At 36.3% G+C, this 22,385-nt stretch overlaps 1 protein-coding gene across 3 annotated transcripts; it reads left to right on the top strand.

The window, feature by feature from the left end:
- The first annotated feature begins 40 nt into the window (after positions 1 to 40).
- Positions 41 to 22,132, top strand: LOC121727825 (sex-lethal homolog). Of its 3 annotated transcripts, none has more exons than XM_042115845.1 (8): positions 41 to 188; positions 1,420 to 1,627; positions 7,831 to 8,037; positions 8,404 to 8,511; positions 8,653 to 8,834; positions 10,005 to 10,092; positions 12,130 to 12,202; positions 21,615 to 22,132. In XM_042115845.1, the coding sequence occupies exons 2-8, from the start codon at positions 1,523 to 1,525 to the stop codon at positions 21,854 to 21,856; spliced, it is 1,005 nt and encodes a 334-aa protein (XP_041971779.1). In that variant the 5' UTR covers positions 41 to 188; positions 1,420 to 1,522; the 3' UTR covers positions 21,857 to 22,132. The 3 variants fall into 3 exon arrangements, with proteins under 3 accessions (XP_041971779.1, XP_041971780.1, XP_041971781.1); XM_042115846.1 differs by lacking the exon at positions 21,615 to 22,132 and adding an exon at positions 12,702 to 13,012; XM_042115847.1 differs by lacking the exons at positions 41 to 188; positions 1,420 to 1,627 and adding an exon at positions 2,633 to 2,762.
- Positions 22,133 to 22,385: the final 253 nt, after the last annotated feature.

Genomic DNA, 22,385 nt, shown 5'->3' with positions numbered 1-22,385 from the left:
TATTGTCTATGAAATTTTAATGACATAAAAATATTTGACACTGAAATTTTGGCTTGCTAGATTTTATCCTGTGATTTTATCCATTTTCCAATTTTCAGCATTAAAATTAAATAATTTTAATTATAAATGTTATAACACCGCGTTACTGGAAGTAAAATAAACACATTAAATAGCTGTTTACTGTATATGTAAGTATTATCTACTCTTTCTGTAACATAAAATATGTAGCTCGTATTTTCAAACATTTCATTTTAATAAAAAATAAACGTTTATTTCATTACACAGGTTTGCACTTAAAATTTAATTTATATTAAAATTAAACTTTACTCATCTGATTAGTATGTGCTGTTTTGTCTGTTGTCGTAGTCTTATTGTATGGATTCCTAATTGAAGAAATCAATAACACATTGTTTTTAAATATTATTAATAATTATTTGTCGTAGTAAATTGAGATAAAAGCGTACTGCAGTTTAGTTTTTTAGCTTTTAATGTGGAAAAAATTAACATAGCTCATCAATGCTCAGTCTTCAGAATTAGTTATATTTTTAAGAAATTAAAACTAAAAGGAATTGACCGACCGAAGCGTACAGTCCGGTATTTTCGAGGCCTGTCCGGTAAAAAATAAACGGTCATACCAGACAGAACAATGTCCGGTATTTTGAGAAAAGTCTGTATTACTGGTACCTATTTTTATTTTATTAGAAGCTCCTACCTTTTATTTCGTTATGTAAGTTATAGTATATGGCGGCCACAATTTTATGACCGCAATAATAATATAAAAAACTGTATTTTTGCGACCTACCATACAAACAACACCTCCCGCATTTGGTTGTCCAGTATTTTTTCGTGACTCACCTGGCAACCTACTTATAAATCATAGCCCACTAGATTCATAGAAAGGTCATCACTTATGTTTTAGCTATGGTCTAAACCACAAGGCAAGTCACAAAATTTCATAATAAAATGAATTGAAAAAGTTGATTTAAATATTTCCTTTTTACAATAGTAAAATACAAAGAGTATTTGTGAGTAAAATACAAGTAACAGTTAAAAATAATGCTAGGTATATCATATTTTTAAATTATTACAAGTATGAAGTAACACAATATTTTTTTAAAATTACGTATCTTAATTAACTTAGATATGGCTCGGCTATGATGCAGAAAAAGGCAATTAAAACTACTTCTATATATACATAATATAGAGCCGGTGAGCGAGACAATAGAATAACAATAGATTTCCAAGAATCCACCATCGAAGAATTGAATGTCATGCAAATTAAAATGTGTAACTTGCAATGTAATTTAAATTACCCATTAGTTTTTTTAAATACCAAAAACAGCAAGAAAACACTAAACAGAAGTTATTTAAGTACAAAAACAGTACTGGTCATAAATATAATGCTATATTTTTTTGCAGATGGTCAAATATAGATTTAACTGGCGGAGCAGATGATGGAACTAGTATAGTAGTTAAGTTAAATTTATATTAAGTGATTAACACGGAAGAGTAATAGAAGAAAATGGGTGAGAGATACCCAGGGTACCTGTTTGGGGGCACCCCCATCAGCAGTTGGGACAGAGGGTTCAATCCAATAGAAAATGTCAGATTCAACCCCATAGAGAATGTGAGTAATACTTCTATTTTATATACTAGAATCTAGTAACTAGATGACTCATTGAACTTTTTATCATTTTTTTTCCTAATATAAACCTTCCCTGGACTTGCCCGAATATTTCAATACTAAAATTAGCCAAATCGGTTTAGCTGCTCTCAAGGTTTAGCGAGACTATCACTCTGATTTTGTGTTCTTATATCATTTGCACCAACATTCGTTTATTGTGATGGAACCGTAGTTTTCTTCAGGATAAAAAGTATTGTATATCTCCTTTACTGGGACTCACAGTATCTGCATACGTTATAAGTTAATATACCTAAGGGAATAGAGCAACAATCTCGAGCTGTCAAACGTAACCGAAATTGGTTTCATCTGTGTGTAAAAATATGTGTATGTATACACTTACACAAGCATGATTGAACATGATTTCTATGAGATTAAATTGTCAATGTGTGGCAGGTTCCGACTGGACGTCAAAAAAAGAGTGTTGCTGTCATGTATCACACTTCTCTTTTTACCATGCAGTGTTACTGATAGTGACATCTCTCTTGCTCAGGCCTTTGTTTCTCTATTCCGCTAGGTATATTAACTTTATGCTCCATACCAAATTTCAGCAAAATTAGTTTAGCAGTTTAAGTGGTAACAGACAGACCTGCACACACCAAATTTCAGCAAAATCAGTTTAGCAGTTTAAGTGTTAACAGACAGACCTGCAGACTGTCACATTTATAATATTAGGTTTTTTTATAGATGAAAACCCTTCTTAATTTTTTTTGGCAGTCCTATTATTCTGAAATTTAAATTAAGAACTTATACCACGTATTGCACTAGTACTAAGTCCATGTGATTCGTGGATCATCCGTTTTGTTTGGCTATTTCCTTGTCCATTCAGCCCACCCTGTTCAGATGCCGAATTTATAACAATTTTAAAAACAGAACAAAACATTTTGGAAATTAAAACATGACCTATTAGATTATAAATCAGGATGGCTTAGTTTTTGTTGCGTGTTTCATGTAAAAAGTTGCTTTTTTCATCTTTAATTTTAATTATTTTTAATTATAAAACAATTCTAAGATTTGTAGTATAATATAATAAAATAAGTGTTCATAGTGTAAAAGGAGATCTTACATAACTTATAATCTTGTAAGTTCTTGACTTTACTTATTACTGAACTATTTTAGGTCTCTATACTTTATGAGACATAGATTTTGCAAATAGGCTACATTCTGATTTTTCAGCTTCCTGATCTAGTTGATAGTCAATATCTTATGGTGGCATAATAAATTTTCCTTTTGGTTCTGTATCCAAAGGGTAAAAACAGGACCCTATTACTGAGACTTCGATGTCTGTCCGTCTGTCTGTCTGTCTCCAGGCTGTAATTCCATAACCGCTATAGCTAGACTTCTGAAATTTTCACAGATTATGTATTTCTGTTGCTGCTATAACAACAAATACTAAAAACAAAATAAAATTAATATTTAAGGGGGGCTCCCATACAACAAAAAATATTTTTTTGGCCTTTATTGCTCGTTATCAATAATGGCAACAGGCACTTGAAATTTTCATAAAGGCCTTAGTTACATGTCTACTTTAATAATTAATAATAATATTTAAATAAAATAAAAATGTAAGGGTAAGTCTCATACAAAAACACAATTCTTGGCCTATTTTACGTCTATACCTAACACCTAACCCTACGGTACGGAACCCTAAGTGCGTGAGTCCGACTCGCACTTGGCTGATTTTTTAAAGTTGAACTCATTTGGCTTGATGCAAATAAAATGTCTTATTAGTTTTAAATGACGTATTATGGCGTCATAGATTCTAAACAAATGAATCGATTTTTAAACGATTGAAATAAAATCGACCAAGTGTGAGTTGGACTCGCGCAGAAGGGTTCCGTACCCTCATACCTTTATAGAGCGTACCTTTATAGGCAGCAGATATATGTATGTTTACAATCTGTGAAAATTTCAGAAGTCTGGCTATAGCGGTTATTGAGATACAGGCTGGACTGTATCCAGCCTGTATCTCAACGTGTAGACGGACAGACATTGCAGTCTTAGTAATAGGGTCCCGTTTTTGGAACCCAAAAAAAAAAAAACGATTTGCGCGCTATAGCGTGTACATGTACAGTCGTAAAGTAGGTACGTGCTCAACACAGGGGTTCGTGTGTCAATAATTTCGTTATGTTGGCACTAATGACACTGCAATACATAATGAACTGTAACAACGCGTTAGGTTAAGATTTAAGAAGTTACTTCCATTTGCGTTGGCCGGCCGCCAAAGCCCCTTGTAGCTGTCTACCGTAAGAAGTGGGGGCATGTTTTATTACTATATTCTAGTTTTTGTTCGGCGAGGTTCGGTAAAATGTTTTTGTTTGAGATGTATGAAAAAACAAAATGATATACATACTTACTTGATTTGGAGATAAACACTAATAGTAAATATTATAAAAATACCCTAAAATCTAATTAAATAAGATGAAATAAAGTCTTGAATACGGTACTGGTGGCCCACTACGAAACCGTTTTGAGAGTCAAACAATCGAACCTGAATGCCGCGATCTGCTCTAACAACGTCATTTCTCGTTTGTTAGAGTAGGATGCGGCATTCTCGTACGATTGTTTGAGTCTCAAAACGGTTTCGTGGTACGGCCCCTGATTACTGAAAAGAGGCAGTGCGGGCAGGTAGTTGATGAATACAGAATATACCTACTAAGAATCCATACGCATTTACTGTATATTTACAATAATAGTAAATACAGTAAATGCGTCTTCTTTGTGCTTAAACCGCTCAACCGAGTTTAATGGGTATGGAAATACTTTGAGTCCTGGGAAAGGACATAGGATATTTAATGCAAAAGAATGTATGGCGCAACGAACTTGTGGCGTCTTAAATTCAAACAACGCATCGAGATACAAAATAATTTAAAAAAATATTAAAATTTGTCTGGAATTCTATGCCTTGTTATTTTTATTCAAGTAAAGTCATCAATATAGTTGGGGAGGGGAAGAGGGGATTATTGGCTTCCGACATGTGTCTAGATATCATGGTATAGAAATCAGATTTTTCACATGGTGGGTTAATTTTTTTTTAAATATTGTAATGTTTTTTTAAAATATTGAAATGATCTGTCAGATTAAGATAATGTTTACATTACACACAAAAAATAGTATACCCAAAGAAGCTTCCATATAAAGCACTGACGATTCAAAGTTTAGGTAAGCCTGTAGGGACATTTTAAAATTAAAAAAAATAAAGCTTAATATTTTCCTAGTGCTTCGCAGATATTTTATTTTGCACTACTAATAAATGATTTAGTCCTTGTTGTCTAAAATATATTTATAATTAACCTGAATAAGCAATTTTCTGGATATATTTTCTTTTTCAAAACTTTAAAATGGCTGCAGTTTCTGAACCCACCGCTAAAATAAAAAATGCTCTTATTTTTTTTAAAATCAGTTTTACCTAATGTAAAAAACCTACTAGGTCTCCATGACGCTCGAGTGACTACAAAATTAGCACCTTCCCCTCCCCTACTAATATTTATAGCAGTCTTTAATTGCTTCCGTCGGTTATATCGATATGGTGTAGTAGGGAATCTTTTGATAGTTTTTGGGTTACAAGTCGGCGCTGACTCCGTCGTAGTACAAAGGCGGGTGGAGTGGTTCGAGAGCTGTGTCACGGTCGGCCTGACACTTGGCCTGATTTTTTTTGGCTTATTCAAATGTTTGTCGCAATTGCCACTAACTTGTAACTTACGACCGACCTTATTATCGAAGCGATGAAGAAAACAATGGGATGAAAAATGTATGTCGATCATGGAAGTACGTGATCCTTCTAGAAACATTGCAGTATAAATGCAAAGACATATGTGTGATACACACATACTTAACTATTCAATTTAACGGAAATATGCTTAAACTGAAAATTTTCGGTTGCGATTAAAAAAATCTTGAATACCTATTCTAGTGTAGGTATCCGAAAAATAAACGATAAATATTACAAGTAGTAACTACTATAACATCTAAAATGTTCTCATTTACTAATTGGATTCTAACGTCAGCCATGTGAATGTTGGGGGTGTCATATTTTCGTTTATTTGTTATTAACATCGCGTTGGTCTTTTGCGGTGCAAAACGAAGTTTGTTTTCCAGCCCCCATTCCGAAACAATTGCCAAGATGTTATTAGCTATTTGTTCAATGGTTTGACTGTTATCACCTGAGATAACCAGCACCACATCACATCACGGCAGTATATGGCGGCGTTAAGTGCCGACTGCGGATTCGTGGTTCTGGACGAGGATGAGACAAAACGCACGGGAACTCTCAAATTTATCACAAAATCTGAGGATCCAATAGTGGTAATAGCGAAATGTACCAGAATAATGCTGGAAGACAGGATACTAGAAATGGCAGAAGTCCTATCTGGGGACCCCGAATCCAGCATGGACTGGGATATATTCGCGAAACCTATCAACTACTCGTGGGTCAATGGGGTTCCTGGATGTGGGAAGACAACTTGGATCATTAATAACTTCAATGAGGAAACAGACGTTATAATAACAACGACAATCAAAGCAGCCGAGGATCTAAAGCAAAGGCTATCGCTACGAACTGGCAACAAAGTTAAAGATAAAGTTCGTACCATGGCCTCTTTGCTGGTAAATGGGACAAAAGAAACCTACAAAAGGTTGATAGTTGACGAGGCCCTCATGAACCATTTCGGCTCAATCGTCATGGCGAATCAGTTAACAGGCGCCAACGATGTTATCCTCATTGGAGATATTAACCAACTCCCGTTTATAGAGCGTGAAAACCTCTTTAAACTTAATTACACTCGTCCAAACCTGGTAACCAGCATCACCCAGGAGTTGTCTTGCACACACAGGAGCCCTATGGATGTGGCATACGCCTTAAGCATGGTCTATAATAACATCTATTCATCGAAGGAAATAGTGCGGTCCCTAAAGCTAATGAAGTATTCAGGAGCGAGAATACCTAAAACCAATCTAAATACCCTGTATCTTGTCCACACACAAGAGGAGAAAGCAGCCCTCACTAATACAGGCTATGGATCGGGAACGGACTCTCGCGTCCTCACAATCCATGAAGCTCAGGGATTAACGAGTCCCTCGGTGATCATCATACAGACCAAGTCCCGAAAGCTGGCAATCCATGACAGCGTTCCTCATGCAGTTGTAGCCATATCCCGGCACACTAACACCTGTGTCTATTACACTGACACTGATGGAGACGCTGTGGCAAGCTTCATAAAAAGAGCCACGGAGGTGTCAACCGAACACATAAGAGATTATAATATAAAAATGGCTATAAAAGACAGGAACGATAAAGTCCTAAGCCACATGGCGGGTAGATTCGACACAGAACGATGTCTTTTTAACAACCTAGAAACTCCACCCAGCTTGAGTGACCCCTCTCCACCAAGCCAATGTCACAACATCTAAAGGCAAAGGGTAGAGCAGCATAAAATCTAAGGAAATCGGAAAATGTCGGATCTACTGGCCGCCACACCGACTGGGACCTCACCGTTCAAAACATTAATATTATTATTATGCAATTTATAAAACAATAAATGTATATATTTATTTATTATATGTATAACATATTATACTCTATTCTATTAAATATACATATACACACATATATATATATATATATATATATATATATATATATATATATATATATATATATATATATATATATATATATATATATATATATATATATATATATATATATATATATATATATATATATATATATATATATTAAAAAAAAAAACAAAAAAAAAAAAGTGTCCATGGCGTGATGGACCACAATTAATTAAAATTCATAATATTATTTCAATTATCCTTGGTGCGAAAAATCTAAATAATAAAATAACAAAAAAAGGATATGGACGAACAGTCTATAGACGGCCCCAATTTTATAATAAAAAAAAAAAAAAAAACATCTAAAATGTATTTACAATTGTACTCTTCAATCTCCCTTTTTTATTTCCATTTTAATGGAAATAATACTACTTAACTGACATTTTAATCTAGACACACGGGAGCGTGGCCAGTCAAGTTCGAACTTAAATTACTGTCAGGCCGTATTGTGTGTAGTTTACAGGAACCATTTGACATTACTATATAGTATAGTAGTAGTATATAATTTTATAATTTCATTGTATTTCCAGCAAATAGCCCACCAATACCGTCGGCCGATCGGCGGGCGCTGTTGGGGCAGCATGTCGGAGGGGGGCGGGGTGTCGGCGGCGGGGGACGGGGCCCGCACCAACCTCATCGTCAACTACCTCCCGCAGACCATGACGGAGAAGGATCTGTACGCAATGTTCATGAGCATCGGACCCATAGAGAGCTGCAGGGTCATGAAGGATTTCAAGGTCGGTACGCACTTGTGAGCGGGCGTATACGCACGTGTATACGTAAATGCGTCCTTGTGTACGCGCTCATACGTGCTGCGTGTATAGGATGCACGTACGTACACAGTTGCGGGTGCGCACGTACGTGTATACGTTAATGCGTCCTTGTGTGCGCGTACATACGTACGCAGTTGCGGGCTCGCACGTACGTATATACGTAAATACGTCCTTGTGTACGCATATGTACGTACTGCATGTAAGATCACCATTTTTCTGGGCGCTTGTAAATAAATGCTATTTAAAAATATAAGGTATAGTAAGTAACATAATTACTTCAAAAATTAATAAAGTCACATGGGGAATATAAATTTTATTGGTGGTTTTCAGACTGGTTATAGTTACGGGTTCGGTTTTGTGAACTTCACGAGAGAAGAGGACGCCGCGAGAGCGATAGAGACATTCAACGGCTACCAGCTGCGGAATAAAAGACTAAAGGTATGAACAAAGATCTTAGAAGTATTTGTAGAATCATATTATTTTAACAACATTAGCGAGTAATACACAATAGGTTTTACAACGATTTTAAAGTTGTACCAGTACATGATATATTTTATATACCTGTTCATCTACTTGCAGGTATCGTACGCGCGGCCATCGGGTGATGACATAAAGGAAACGAATCTGTACGTGACGAACCTCCCCCGGGCTATCACGGAGGAGCAGCTCGAGACCATCTTCGGCAAGTACGGGCGGATCGTCCAGAAACATATACTGCGTGACAAGAGTAATGGCACGCCGAGGGGCGTGGCCTTTGTTAGGTACGTGTAACTCACACTGTCCTGCCAAACTCATACTCAATATTTTTTTCTCTTTCTCTTTTTTTTTCTTTCCGGTAAAATATAGGTATAGGTAGGGCTGCCATCCGTCCGGATTTCCCCGGAGTCCGGGGACCGTCCGGCTGGGTTTTTGAAAAGTGTCTGGGTGATATCCGGACACTTTTGTTGAGAGAAATTTAAGTTTTTAGTCATGCAGCAATAAAAAAGAAAACTCACTAAGCATATTAATATTCAGTTTCGTCTCTGAACTAATACAAGTACTACGATTTCAAGGACATGAGTTAATCAGATTTTTACAAATACAAGTATTTGGTAACGAAAGAGGTAGTAGCCAAAAATTAGCGTTATTCGTAAATATTTTTAATTGGTGTCCGGGGGAAATAACCACATTTTGGCTAAATGTCCGGGATTTTTGTCGTGTCAGCCCGGCGAAGGTAATTTAGGTGATGGCAGCCCGTATAGCTCAGGTTACTGGTTAGTACTAACTGATACTGCGTTCTGTATGACAAATATTGCGCGATATAAGCAATACTATAACGAGGGCCGTGGTTTTCGTTAAACACGTACTCTAAGTAATTCATGCTGCGTCCTGTGGCCTTTGTGAGATGCGTATTGAGTATTTTTTGTATAGTCCGTCAAAAAAGTGAAGAAATTAAAAAGTGACAACATCGTAGTGTCATCCCTTTTTTCTTAGATTGATTCGAAAGGGATGACACTACGATGTTGTCACTTTTTTGATAGACTTAAACACATACTGCTTTGTGTATAACAGCCTAACAGGACGGTTATTATTTATGTAACAGAACTCCCGGAGCAACATTTGTCTAAAGTAAAATATATTTTATTTTACTTCTCGTTTCTTGCGCAGTGGAATTATCTGCTAGCGACATTTTAGTAGTTCAAACTCATATCTAATATATAAAAATAAGTCAGTTTCCATCCTGACGCTATAATTCCAGAACGCACGAACCGATTTCCACGGTTTTGCATTCGTTGGAAAGGTCTCAGGCTCCGTGAGGTCTATAGAAAGAAAAAATCAGAAAAAACTTCAAGAGAAAAGCAGGAAAACAGAGAAAATCATTTTATGGCAAAACAACGTTTGCCGGGACGGCTAGTCTTTTATGTAATAGCTGGTATTAAATGTGTTTTCAGATTCGACAAGCGCGAGGAGGCGCAGGAGGCGATAGCGGCGCTCAACAACGTCATACCGGAAGGCGGTACGGAGCCGCTGTGTGTTAAGGTGTGTATCAGTAGTTTTTTTTATTAAATAGGGGGCAAATGAGCAAACGGGTCACCTGATGGAAAGCAACTTCCGTCGCCCATGGACACTCGCAACATCAAAAGAGCTGCAGGTGCGTTGCCGGCCTTTTAAGAGGGAATACGCTCTCTTCTTGAAGGTTTGCAGGTCGTATCGGTCCGGAAATACTGCTGGTGATAGTTCGTTCCAGAGTTTTACATTGCGCGGCAGAAAGTTACGCGAGAAAAGCACCGTGGAAGACTAACCTAGTTTTCAGCCACTTAGAACAGCCAACTATAGTTTGTGCGTTCTAACATGATATGGGTGACAGTTTTCATGTTCCTTGCTACGGGGTTTTTTTTTACAAGAAAACAAAAAAAACAATGTTTCCTATAATTGTAAATGAATAAAAATGAAAAGATGCTAAATGCTAACTTATTAATAAAAATTATAAATATTAACTGTGAAATAGGAGTATAAAATTATTGTAACGAAAACATTTGAAAAATGTCATATGCATGAAACGGAACTTATGTCAATAGAGATTGACTCTGTTGAATCGAAATCAAATCGATATAAAAGGGCGGCCATCTTAAATCGCCGGCACCACTGAAATGTCAGTACGAAATCGATAATTTCGATTGCAATTCATTCACGAAGTGATTCGATATTTTTAAACTATCGATTAATTTTTGTTAGGTAACTTCCCTACTATTGTCAATTATAATGTGTCACGCATATCATCATAAAACGCACAAACTATAGTTTTCAGCCACTTTGAATCAGTAATCTTCGGTGATGAATATGGAAATGATTGTATAACAAAATATTCAAATAACTAGATGTTCCGCGTTGCTTCGCCCGTATAATTTAGGAATTTCACGGAAACCGTACATTTTTTGCAAAAAAATAACCTATGTACCTTCACGTGGTCTATTCTTTATGTGTAGTCCTTAAGATAATAAGCAATTTCATATAATTTTCCCCGTTTTTTCCACATTTTACTCTGTTTCTTCGCTCCAATTGATCTTAGCTTAATAATATATAATAATATAGCCTATAGCCTTCCTCGATAAATGAGCTATCTAACACTGTAATAATTTTTCAAATCGGACCAGTAGTTCCTGAGATTAGCGCGTTCAAACAAACAAACTCTTCAGCTTTATAATATTAGTATAGATGTTACAAGAAGTTATTTCAGTCAACGAATTGGGGTGTTCCTCTGTTGCATTACATCATAATCAAACTTCAGTCTTCAACATGTTTCATTTCTATCTTGTTTTCTACGAGCATGCGTTATTTCTTTCCCATATGTATAAAATATACACAATTCATACAATAGTGTGTGTGTTGTATCTACAAGTGAGTTTCTGTTGCATGCGGCCGATTGGCGGGGGGCGGGGTGTTGGGGGGGCGGGGCGAAATTAGCCGGTGCGCGCGGGCGTGGCGTACAGCGCGCGGCCGCGCCTGCACAGCGACACGCACGCGGATACGGTGCGCACGCACACACCATCATTTGTTTTTTATTTGCATTTTTTTTGTTTAGATCCTTTGTCAAAATGATTTCGTTTTCATTTCGATGAGGGTTTTATGGCGCTATGTAGCCGTTGGGTCTATCGTATCAAACAGCTGTCATATGTCACGAAATGGCTTCCAAATATTACGATATAGCTGTCATAATATGTCAGTCTGAACCGAAAGACCCTACCGTCCCTTTGGTGGTAAATTATATATCGACAACTGTCATTCGATTCAAACTTTTCGAACCAAACTATAAAACTCCTCGTTACTAAACCAAAATAAAAAACCAAAACCAAACTAAAAAACGTGACCAACAACTAAAAACAGGTTTTTAGTTGTTGTTCTCGTTGTTGGTAATCTTTTTACGTTACCGTGTAAAAAGATATTTATCAATGTGTTAATTTTTTTTTCGAATCGATAAAATCTTTTAACCTAAAAATATCGCTTGTATGGCCGTTTTTTACCTTTTATTTGCCACTTGTAAATTACTCTCTATATTTAATTTGGAACTGAATACAGGTGGCAGAGGAGCACGGCAAGCAGAAGGCGGCGTACTACGCGGGCTGGGCGGCAGGCTTCCACCATAACAGAGGTAACTTGCACACTATACTATGTTTTAACGATCAGTGTGTAAAAGTAATTCATATACATACTCCTTTAGTAATAGTATACAGTATATTTTAAAATAGGTCACAGTAGCAGCTGTGACACTTCAACTGCAAAGTGTGTGTTCCGAAACTATACATAGTTTTTGTGGCTAGTGCAATATGGCGTTATTTGAGTGGCTACTACCAAGCTATCCAATTCGAATTACACAAGCCACAACCAGCAAATATACTGTAAGTGTGCGGAACACACATAGAATAAAAATACAAATCTAAGTTTTATGGTCCTGCCGGACGTGCAGGTTTTTTGAGTTTCTATGGTTCTTGCACAGTGTACTGATCTCAATGATTATCATCGAGGACTAATTTTGCAGTAATCTAATTGACGTCTAATACTGATGCAAAGATAAGTGAATAATAATATTTTAAATCTTAATCTATGCCAGTGTATTTGTACCAATAAACTTCCGCACGCTGCCCGGAAAGTGCCGCTGCCGCAGCGCCACCACAGCCTCGACCAGCTCGACATGCTGCACCGCTCCGACTACGCCCTTCCCCACCCCCACTCCCACTCCCACCCTCACTCACATCCCCACTCCCACCGCTACCGCCACTTCCCCACCACGTACCAGCCATCATACGTACACCACCGTCCGTTTTGAAAAGGGGTATACTGTAAGAAATTCCGCCTAAACGATTCGAGGATTTAGGCTTGGACTTGCGTTGCTTTGGTGTTGTGGATTCCTGGTGATGTGGTTACAGTGTTAGGTATGTTTGTTATGTGATTCAAAAAAACCTATATTTTTAAATATTATCTAGATGTCGTATCAAGATACACGATCGACAGTTAGATCAATGCATTTTGGTTTTCTAACTATGTTGTTGTAATTAACTGTATCATCTCTGTTTCTCTGGCTCCATATTTTTTAGGGTCCACCTTTTTAGGGTTTATGTCATTGACATTTTACCGAAATATCCGAATACGAAATACGAAAAAAAAATCACACACATAAAAATACGTTTTATCCCTACACAGATCATAGACTCGAACTTGAAATGTATTGAAATTATAATATCTTTGGGACCAACCGACATACAGCATTATGGTCAAAAATATATATAAGTACACCCCTCAGGACACACTTCTTAAAAATTTAATAAACATTTTAGCGGATTCTACACTCAATTTTCCAAAGTTGTTCTAGTCGGTTAGTTTGTTTGTATCACACTGTATTATAAAACCTCTTTCACGGATTTAAAAGATGATTAAGATATGTATAATTTATATGTTAGGTTACATGAAAAAATGTTGCAAATTTTACAAGCCATACCACAACACCAAAAATTATAAGTGTTTTGCATATAGCGACCCTCTCCCATGTTATACTCCTAGCGGCTTCGTCTACTACTGTAAGAATGTTATATAGTCATATTATGTCATATTTATTAATATACTATAATGGTTGACGAGCATAGTGACTAGTACAATTGGCAAGAAGCAAATTGGTCACTTCAGAATAATTTTAATACATTATATTATTACTTTATGAATCTAAACCAATTGAAATCAGCTGTGTGTAACCTTTCTAGCGTCTTAGGACTCATTCATGCCAAATGGTTTTTTCTGAATTCCTTTAAAGATATAGTGCATAGCTTTTATTGCGGGCTTTAAGCGCGGCGACCGAATCAAGAAATTTTGTAACAAAAAAACCTAACACCCCAAATGCTATGCAATAGCTTTACCGCGGCAGTTCCCGAATGCCACACTTTTTTTCTGTCTTGCATCTGATACAATATCTTTTAATACACATTAGCTATGTCCACACTGTGTACTTTCATCTGCAATTTTCGTCATCTTCTTTTCAATCAATAATTGAATGCGTCAACGAACGCAACGGCAACATTGTCCTTTTTGTTCAGTTGCAGTATCTGTCAGCTTATTGTAACATGTGCGACGAGAACATTTTACTTGGTGAAATATGTGCGCCTTATTTGATCATAAGAAATTCCAGAAAAAAAAGAACAAAGCGAAAGTTTCGGATACGGTCAGAAGGCATGCGTCGCGGGCATGTCTCACGTGTGCTGTTGGCTGCGCTATGATGCATGCCCTTAATGAACAAAAAAGGCACAGTGTGGGCGTAGGTCGTAGCTATTGACCTTTAGTAACTTTAATAACAATAATTATAAGACTATTACTAGTTATTGTGCTCGGTAATAAGATTATAAGGTTGTCTATTTAAAAGAAATGTATTTGCGGATAGAATATGGACACCACGGCGTTAGGAAATGTACCTTTATTGATATAGCAATAGGATACTAATTTGATTGTAAGTTTGTTGATGCGGCTCTGTGTGTTGACTTCTCAATGCGTAGATATTTAGGATTCGAAGTACATATAATAACCTCTATTCACAGCGATTTCTATAATGTGTATAAAAATTCGCGTCAAAAGACAGAGCTGCGTAAACAAATTGTTTATTAATATTTTAATAATAATGACGTTAATTATTAGTTTTAATAATGATGCCTTATAACGTTGTATTTGAATTAATAATTCAAATAGTAACACTCTCTTTGTTACTCATAAGGTGAGTTTTCGAACTTTGCCGCGAGAGACCACGACCGACAAGAATTCAAATAAAATGCCACTTTATGATATAGGCTATAGGTTTCACTTTGCTCTACGCCACTACAAAGCAGCGGCGGCGTGGGTCTCTAGACCAATTTCGGTAGAAAATGAAACCTACAGCCTATAGTGCGCGCGGAACTAGTTGGCCGCGCCTTATGTGGGGACAGGGGTGAGGGGGCTTTGGGGGCTAGGGGGGTTGCTTGCTGCTCGCAAAGCACATGAGATTAGAAAGTGACCACCAATCTCGAGATATCGTGAACAATAATTATTATTCAAGTATTGAAAATAATAAATTAAAGACAATTATTGATCAGAATCCGTTTTTTAAAAAACGTACGCACTTTGAATATTATTTCTTTAGATTATCTTTTTATCGGCGGACTCATCTTGCTATTTCAATCTCTTGTGCGTTTTGTCTAAACTAGCCAGAACTGTCAAAATCGAGCGCCCCGCCTCTCCGTCCCACCGCTTACATACCTAAGGCGCGGTCAACTAGTTCCGCGCGGACTATAGCTAGTAAAGTGGCATTTTATTTGAATTTTATTCGGTCGCGGTCGTTTGCGGTAAAGATCGGAAAGCCACCTTTACAGTGCGAGTACTTATGATGTTTCCACTTACAATGAATTGATGTGAATAATGTATTATATTATGTAGCTTAGATATAGCGTTGTTATGTTTTGCGTATAGGTCGGTGGTACTCGAATATGTGAGAAATAGATATGTGCATCTCTTTCGCACTTCAACATACAATGTGTCCCGACACCGGTGTCCGATCCTTTAATGATGTTACTATGGCATAGTTTATCGACAAATTGGCCCCCAAATTTTTTCTCTCTCTCACGGTTGTAAAATGGCAGCCATTTTAGTTTTTCTCGGACTTTCACACTAATCTGACCATTACTTCTCATGTAAATATCCTATGAAGATAAAAAAGGTCTTATTTGATAGCTAAACTTGTGGACTACGCTCACACAGGCAATATGTTATAAATTTCTTGGAATTAAACATAGAAAAACCAAAGTTTATGGCTTATATATAAATTAATGGCTTTTTGTGAAAAATCTAGCACATTAAACTGGTTCTTTTTTGTTTTAAAAAGATAAAGGAGGTTTTTATCTTAAATAAATTCTTTACCTCAATGCTCTCAAATTTGAGGGCCAATTTGTCGATAAAATATGCCATAGATCATGACATTAAAGGATCGGACACCGGTGTCGGGACACATTGTATATTGGCGCACGTGCGAACTTACTGGAAGTGATGAGTTACAAGTAAAAAGTATTTTAGTACACCTCGGCCTTTATAAACTTAGTGTAAGTTGTTTCAAAGTCAATTTCTTTATAGGCATACCGTCAGTCATGTTTTTGAAGAAAGATCATTGTCAGAAATAAGTTTCTACATGGCATAATATAATGCAATACACACCTTCAAGGATGTTTTGACACTTTGACATTATCGCCGCCATATTTAAATCTCTGTCAATTTCATCTGAGGATCATTTTGCATATGGTGTCATTTTGAATATCAGTTAGAATGTCAGAATCATGACAGGTGTTTCTCATCCACACCACTGACCTCTATAATACACTGGACTGGATATGCCGTACAAAATGACAGCTATCTTTTGTGCCGATTTGAAGCGCCACGGTAAGGGTACTGTGAACTTAATTACATAGAAAATTACAGCCGCCATTTGCAAAAAGTAGTTCCAAGTACACTCACTACTGCTTTCATATAGCAATCAGCGCCAATATGGTGACTTTCAAATAGGAACATTTTATTGATAGCGATCGCCTGTCCAGTGTTTTATAGAAGTCAGTGCATCCACACCCTTATGATATTGTTATCCAAGTGCCACAAGATCCTTGTGGATGTGTCGCAGAAAACATGTCAGATGGTATAGCTGGCAGCTGCATTGTGCTTATGAACCAAATAATGTGCTCAATAGTTTAGTCTGTGTAACAGAAATGTATGGATGTTTTGTTGTGTTCGTAATAGTTAATCAATCTACACTATTTTCCTCTCTTTTCAACTTTACGTAGCTAGATCTACCTTTCTCTTTTCATCGTCATTTTCTGAAAATAGTATGAGCATATATCTCTGGCTCTACTTTGCATTTCTAATATCTCCAAGATTTCATATTAGTATAGGTTTTGTAAGCGATTGTTTTAGGTGTCTATAAAGGCTACGAATGTAAGTTGTTTTTGTTTTAAAGATGTTACTAGATATTGTTCATAGAGTTTTTGACTAGATGAAAGGGAAAGCGAATGGTTGTCATGATACAGTATCCGACCGAAATGTCAGCTCAGCCGTTAAGCTATTGCTCACTTAAATTAAAGAGACATGCTATTTAATTAAAATCACTTTTCTATTGCATCTATAACATATGGAGAAGAGATAGTTAAATACATATTCGCACGTGAGTGAAAGAGACGAGTAGCGATTGGTCAATGGCCGAATTAATAATGTTCGGTTCGGTGACCGGGCTATACTCACACAGAGCTTCTTTTAGAATTGTATTTTAAGCGGATACTGTACGTGATAATCATGATATTGTGTCCTCGACAATGACAATATATCGGTGATTTGAATGTTCTGTAGATGATTCGAAGTCTATTATTGTTGTCTATGTATGTTCCTATACGGTATCGAACGGCTACTCGAACGCTCTTTAAAGTAACAGACCTAAAAGGATGATTTTGCGCGTGGCCAAATTAGAACCAACGCCGCCATCTTGTAAATTGTGATAGAGAATTATCTTGTGAATTGAGAGATGGCTGTTTCACACTAACAATAGTCAATTTCATCTAAGTGATATCATACCGCAGGCGTGAGTTCCGATATATAACCCAGTATACTGGATAATGCTCGTGACGTCATGAATCCGACAATATATTGTACTTCTGAGACAGGAGTGACGTATAATATGTATTATTCCCAATTATGACATCATCACGATATTAAATTGAAGGGCGTTTAAGTAGTCCGCTTTAAAAATGGCAAGCGATGACAAAGCTCATAAAATAATTAATAGATGGCGCTTTTATCATGTATGTTTGTTTAGCTTTAACCGATAGAAGTAGAATCTCATTTTCCGATTGTCTACATTTCAATAGTTTATTTTAGTACAGATAATGTTTACTAGGGAAGATGTTAGGGTTTATCAATAGATGGCGCTTGTCGCAATACAGTACCCTGGCAAAAAGTATCCAGGTAACTATTGATCTTTTTGAAGACATTTTTGTTGTATAAAATATAATAAATAACAAATATAGAGATTAGAGACAATACAAGATACAGCGCTGAGTTCTTGAAATAGCAACTCAGAAATTAAAAATTTAATTCACGACAAGAAGGTGCTGGTCATGGTTTTTAACCGACTTCAAAAAAGGAGGTTATCAATTCGACGCGTATGTATGTAATATTTCCAGAACTGTCCAGTTTTTGTATATTTTAATCTATAGCAGCTTCTGAACAAATGTGCCAAATTTCAAAAGTGTATGTATGTTTTTATGTTTGTGCACGCATATCTCCTGAACCGCAACTCCGATTTAAGTGAATCCTTTTTTGTTGTACTAGGTATTGTTCAACTTAGGGAATACTGCAAGTTTCATTAAAATCGGTTCAGTAGTTTTTGAGATAGGGAATTTTAATTCTTATTTACGTACAATTTGAAGTCGGTTTTATCTTTTTAAAATACTATTATCTGCAAGAGTATTTTCGGGCTGCGGGTGCGAATGGATCGACAAAATAGCAATAAAAATATCGTCGTACCTTTAGGCTCTAGATTATTCTTATAACTCGTTTTTAGTAAAACTGTATCGTCAATTTTTTTGTAAGGAACACATTTTTGGCGGGGTGCTGTATTTTATTTTTGGAACTGTCACCCTTGAATTTAGAATATAAATACCTATCTTGAGTATTACCTGTTGGTGTGTTCAGTGAGACTCCGCAGATATTTTGTGGCAGCTAAGGCGGATTTCGCACTGGACGCCGGACGTAGGACTAGAATGCTAGAACTAGTTTCCAAATGTGAACTGTGCCTAATTATGTGTATTTAATGTATTAGATTTATGACATTTGATCTAATTTAATCTGAGTAGGTTTATACTTGAATATAACCCTGTTAATAAAAATATTTACTAATCCTTTGTGCTGTCCTTGTCTGTCAAGTGATTTTTCAAAGTGTTAGACAAAGAAAGCATCATATCGTGAATATTTTTGTTAATAAGAGGTTATAAGTTTAATATGTCCTCAGTCATATATTTAGCGATCGGATACAAATAGGTATAGACGATTTAAAAGACGGAGATTTGAAAATATCTAAATGTTCGAGATGAAAATATCAATATAAAAATTATAATGGGCTAAAAGAACTAGACAAGACAGGTTTCAGCGACATTTTTTGTTGATATTTAAGTGTTACGATGAATAAGTATTTGACTGGTTATGTCCAAATTAGTCTTTATATTCGTTGTATAATTATAATAATTTGTCCATAGGTAATTGTTAGGTATCTTTTGGTCTTTGTAAATTTTACCGACAGGTTTTGAGGTTATAATATGAAGTGTATAAAATCACCAAGGTAAGCCCAGCTTAAAACGCCTGGGAGCGTTTTCATATCACGCGATAATTGGGTCCGATATCGTGACGATAAAATGTTATAAAGACAGTTCGTTGTCTTTAAATATGTTCACATAAAATATCAGTGCAATATCGTTATCACATATTATGGTTTGTTTCAACATGAGGCTAAAATAATATGTTATTCCTTGTTCTTTGTACCCTTCAAATATTATGTTGTGACTTTGTCGTCACATGAAATGTCGATGCGATATCGAATATAGTTATCGCTTTATGTAAAACGCTCCTACGGTAAAATTTAACTCTATATTTTGTCCTATGGGTCCTAGAGTTTTAAATGTTTCTTCAACATACTCCAGTAGTAAGTTCTAACTTGTGTAAATATACTCACGTTTTTCACTCGAAATTTTTTAAATCACGTTAAGGCACCTCGTATATTTAACGAAAATTGTATAACCCTGTTAAATTACCTCTACGAAACACTATAGTACGTATATTTCAAAATTGTCGAGACTGCTACTAGCGAAGGGAAAAATATTGTTTTATTTTTGTGTATTCCAAATGTTGAGATGGATTGTATGGAAACGGTCTATAGACATATTTTCTTTTTAACGTCGAAAATGTTACGGATGAATATTTAAATCTGGTTAGTCATGTCCTTGTGAGAGGAATGAGAAGGAGATACTCTTAGATTTAGGGCATTTATACATTCATACGGCTTTGAGTACGCGGGGTTGTTTTTTAACGCTTTACAAAATAGTATGACATAATTTTATGATATTATCATATTATGCCATATCTTTTGTAAATAATGCCATGCCGCATCCGCATCCTTAAAATTTGGCCGGCGTTTAAGTATTCACCCGTTTTTCTATAGTTTTTGAACGAAGAAAGTATTTAGTGTAGGAGAATTGTTACAAAGAAGGTACAAACGGAACGAAACAATAAGCGAAATAAAAGTTTATTTTTCAAACAGAATTTATGAGATACTTCAATATATTATACGCTATACTATTGAACCTTTAGGCCTAATTTCACCAACGTCTGTTAGTATTAATGGCTTATTAAAATGTCATGTCTTCTCTTTCTTTAGTATGAAAAACGAGAGAGATAATATCATACTAATTCGAGCATTAACTTTAACAGATGTTGGTGAAATTGAGCCTTAATGTGCGATATAATTTAACAAATGGTTTGTTATTATGTATTTATAATGGATATATTTTGTTATGTACTACATACGTGAATAGAATCGAAAGTGTAATGGCATTCTTCCAGTAACGGCCAAATGGTAGACTTACGGAATAAATATTATAATGATCGATGGGCTTTTATTCAATCTTTATGGTTGTTTATATTCTGGTTCATCGTATACTCGGTAATAGTGCTATGCCTCTCTAGCTAAGCTTTTACTAAAAATGTGAATTTTTTATACAATATTTTTGTCATAAAGCTGGCTAAGGAAGAAGATAGGTAACTACATCGTACTTAAAGTTTATTTTTTCTGTTTTTGACCTGCCATTAATTAAACTATGTTTCTGATTAATTCAGCAGCTGTTTTTATCATCTTACTCGAAGATGATAATATTATAGTTCATTTACGGCCGTTCCCAATATTTGATTTATCTCTGGTTTTGCCCTACTAGAGATTGGAATAGCTCACATTAGACATTAGTGTCAATTGTGAGCTATTCCTATCTCTAGTAGGGCAAAACCAGAGATAGATCAAATATTGGGAACGGCCGTTAAGCTTTGTTCTAGACGAGTTGTAAACGTTTTTTTGTCCACATTTTACATTCTTTTTTATATACAAGGTGTAACAAAAATAAGTGATAATACTTAAGGGTGTGTATGTGTTCCTTATAGAGAGTTCACTGTGAAAGTAGCAGCGCTGAAAGACCAAATTTTTTTGTGACTTTTGTATGGGGAAACTCGTGACGTTCGGGCGCTTGGCCATACAAAAGTGAAAAAATTTTTTGGTCTTTCAGTGTTGCTACTTTCACAGTGAACTCTCTATAGGGACACATACACACCCTAATGTATTATCACTTGTTTTTGTTACACCCTGTATATTTTCGTTTTCTTTGTTTTGATCCCGGCACTGACACCGGCGCTAAAACTATTTTTATCTTTGCTATTTTCATAAACTTTTTGCTATAGAGAATATTAACTTGTTTCTCTCGTAGGTGACTTCAACTGGAGTTGCGGCAGCTGCGCGCCGGACGTGTTCGACGGGTTCACGCCGCCCCCGCTGTTCGGGCGGCCCCTCAAGCCGGGCTGCAAACCCGGCCTGTGCGTCAACAGGCCCCACTCCGTCCCCGGCAAGGTGCCCCCGCGAGGCCGGGGCCGCAACTTCCCCTGGGGCCCCGGGTTCGCCGAGGACAAGTTGAAGCAACGGTGTAGAAACGGCGTTGGGCCGTACTGGTGATACAGTGTACATATTGATGTTAGATAAACTTGGTCAGTGATTTGATCGTTGATCGTGCGACGATTTTACAGAGAGATGAAAAGAAGAGCATAAGTTCCTGTAGCTACGTAATCGTAACGTTATTGAAAATCAAATGTCAAATAGGAGCTGCCCAAAGTTTCTTCAATATACAGGGTGTAACAATACTTAAGTGATAATACTATAGGGTGTGCGTGGGGCCCCCATATAGTGTACGCTGTGAAAGTAGCAGCGCTAAAAGAGTAACCTTTTTTTAAACTTTTGTATACGAAAATTCATGACGCTCGGCGCTTGCTCATACAAATCACACAAAACCCTTTCAGCGCTGCTACTTTCACAGTGAACTCTATATAAGAGACCCATACACACCCTCAAGTATTAATATCACTTGGTTTTGTATGTATTTTCAGTAACATAACGATTGTTATAACTACAAGATTTTTAGCTCATCTTTCAGATATAAATGGTATGCAATGCAATGGAAAATGCAATTATTATAGGTAACACCAGT

This window comes from Aricia agestis, chromosome 6 (assembly GCF_905147365.1).
Source record: "Aricia agestis chromosome 6, ilAriAges1.1, whole genome shotgun sequence".
Taxonomy (NCBI): Eukaryota; Metazoa; Arthropoda; class Insecta; order Lepidoptera; family Lycaenidae; genus Aricia; species Aricia agestis.
This window is presented reverse-complemented; position numbering and strand designations above follow the sequence as displayed.

Excerpts from the sequence above, each read along its gene's own strand:
- LOC121727825 (XM_042115845.1), top strand. The coding sequence starts at position 1,523 with ATGGGTGAGAGATACCCAGGGTACCTGTTTGGGGGCACCCCCATCAGC. Across the intron at positions 8,512-8,652 it reads TGCGGAATAAAAGACTAAAG|GTATCGTACGCGCGGCCATC; the intron begins GTATGAACAAAG and ends ATCTACTTGCAG. Across the intron at positions 12,203-21,614 it reads AGGCTTCCACCATAACAGAG|GTGACTTCAACTGGAGTTGC; the intron begins GTAACTTGCACA and ends TTTCTCTCGTAG.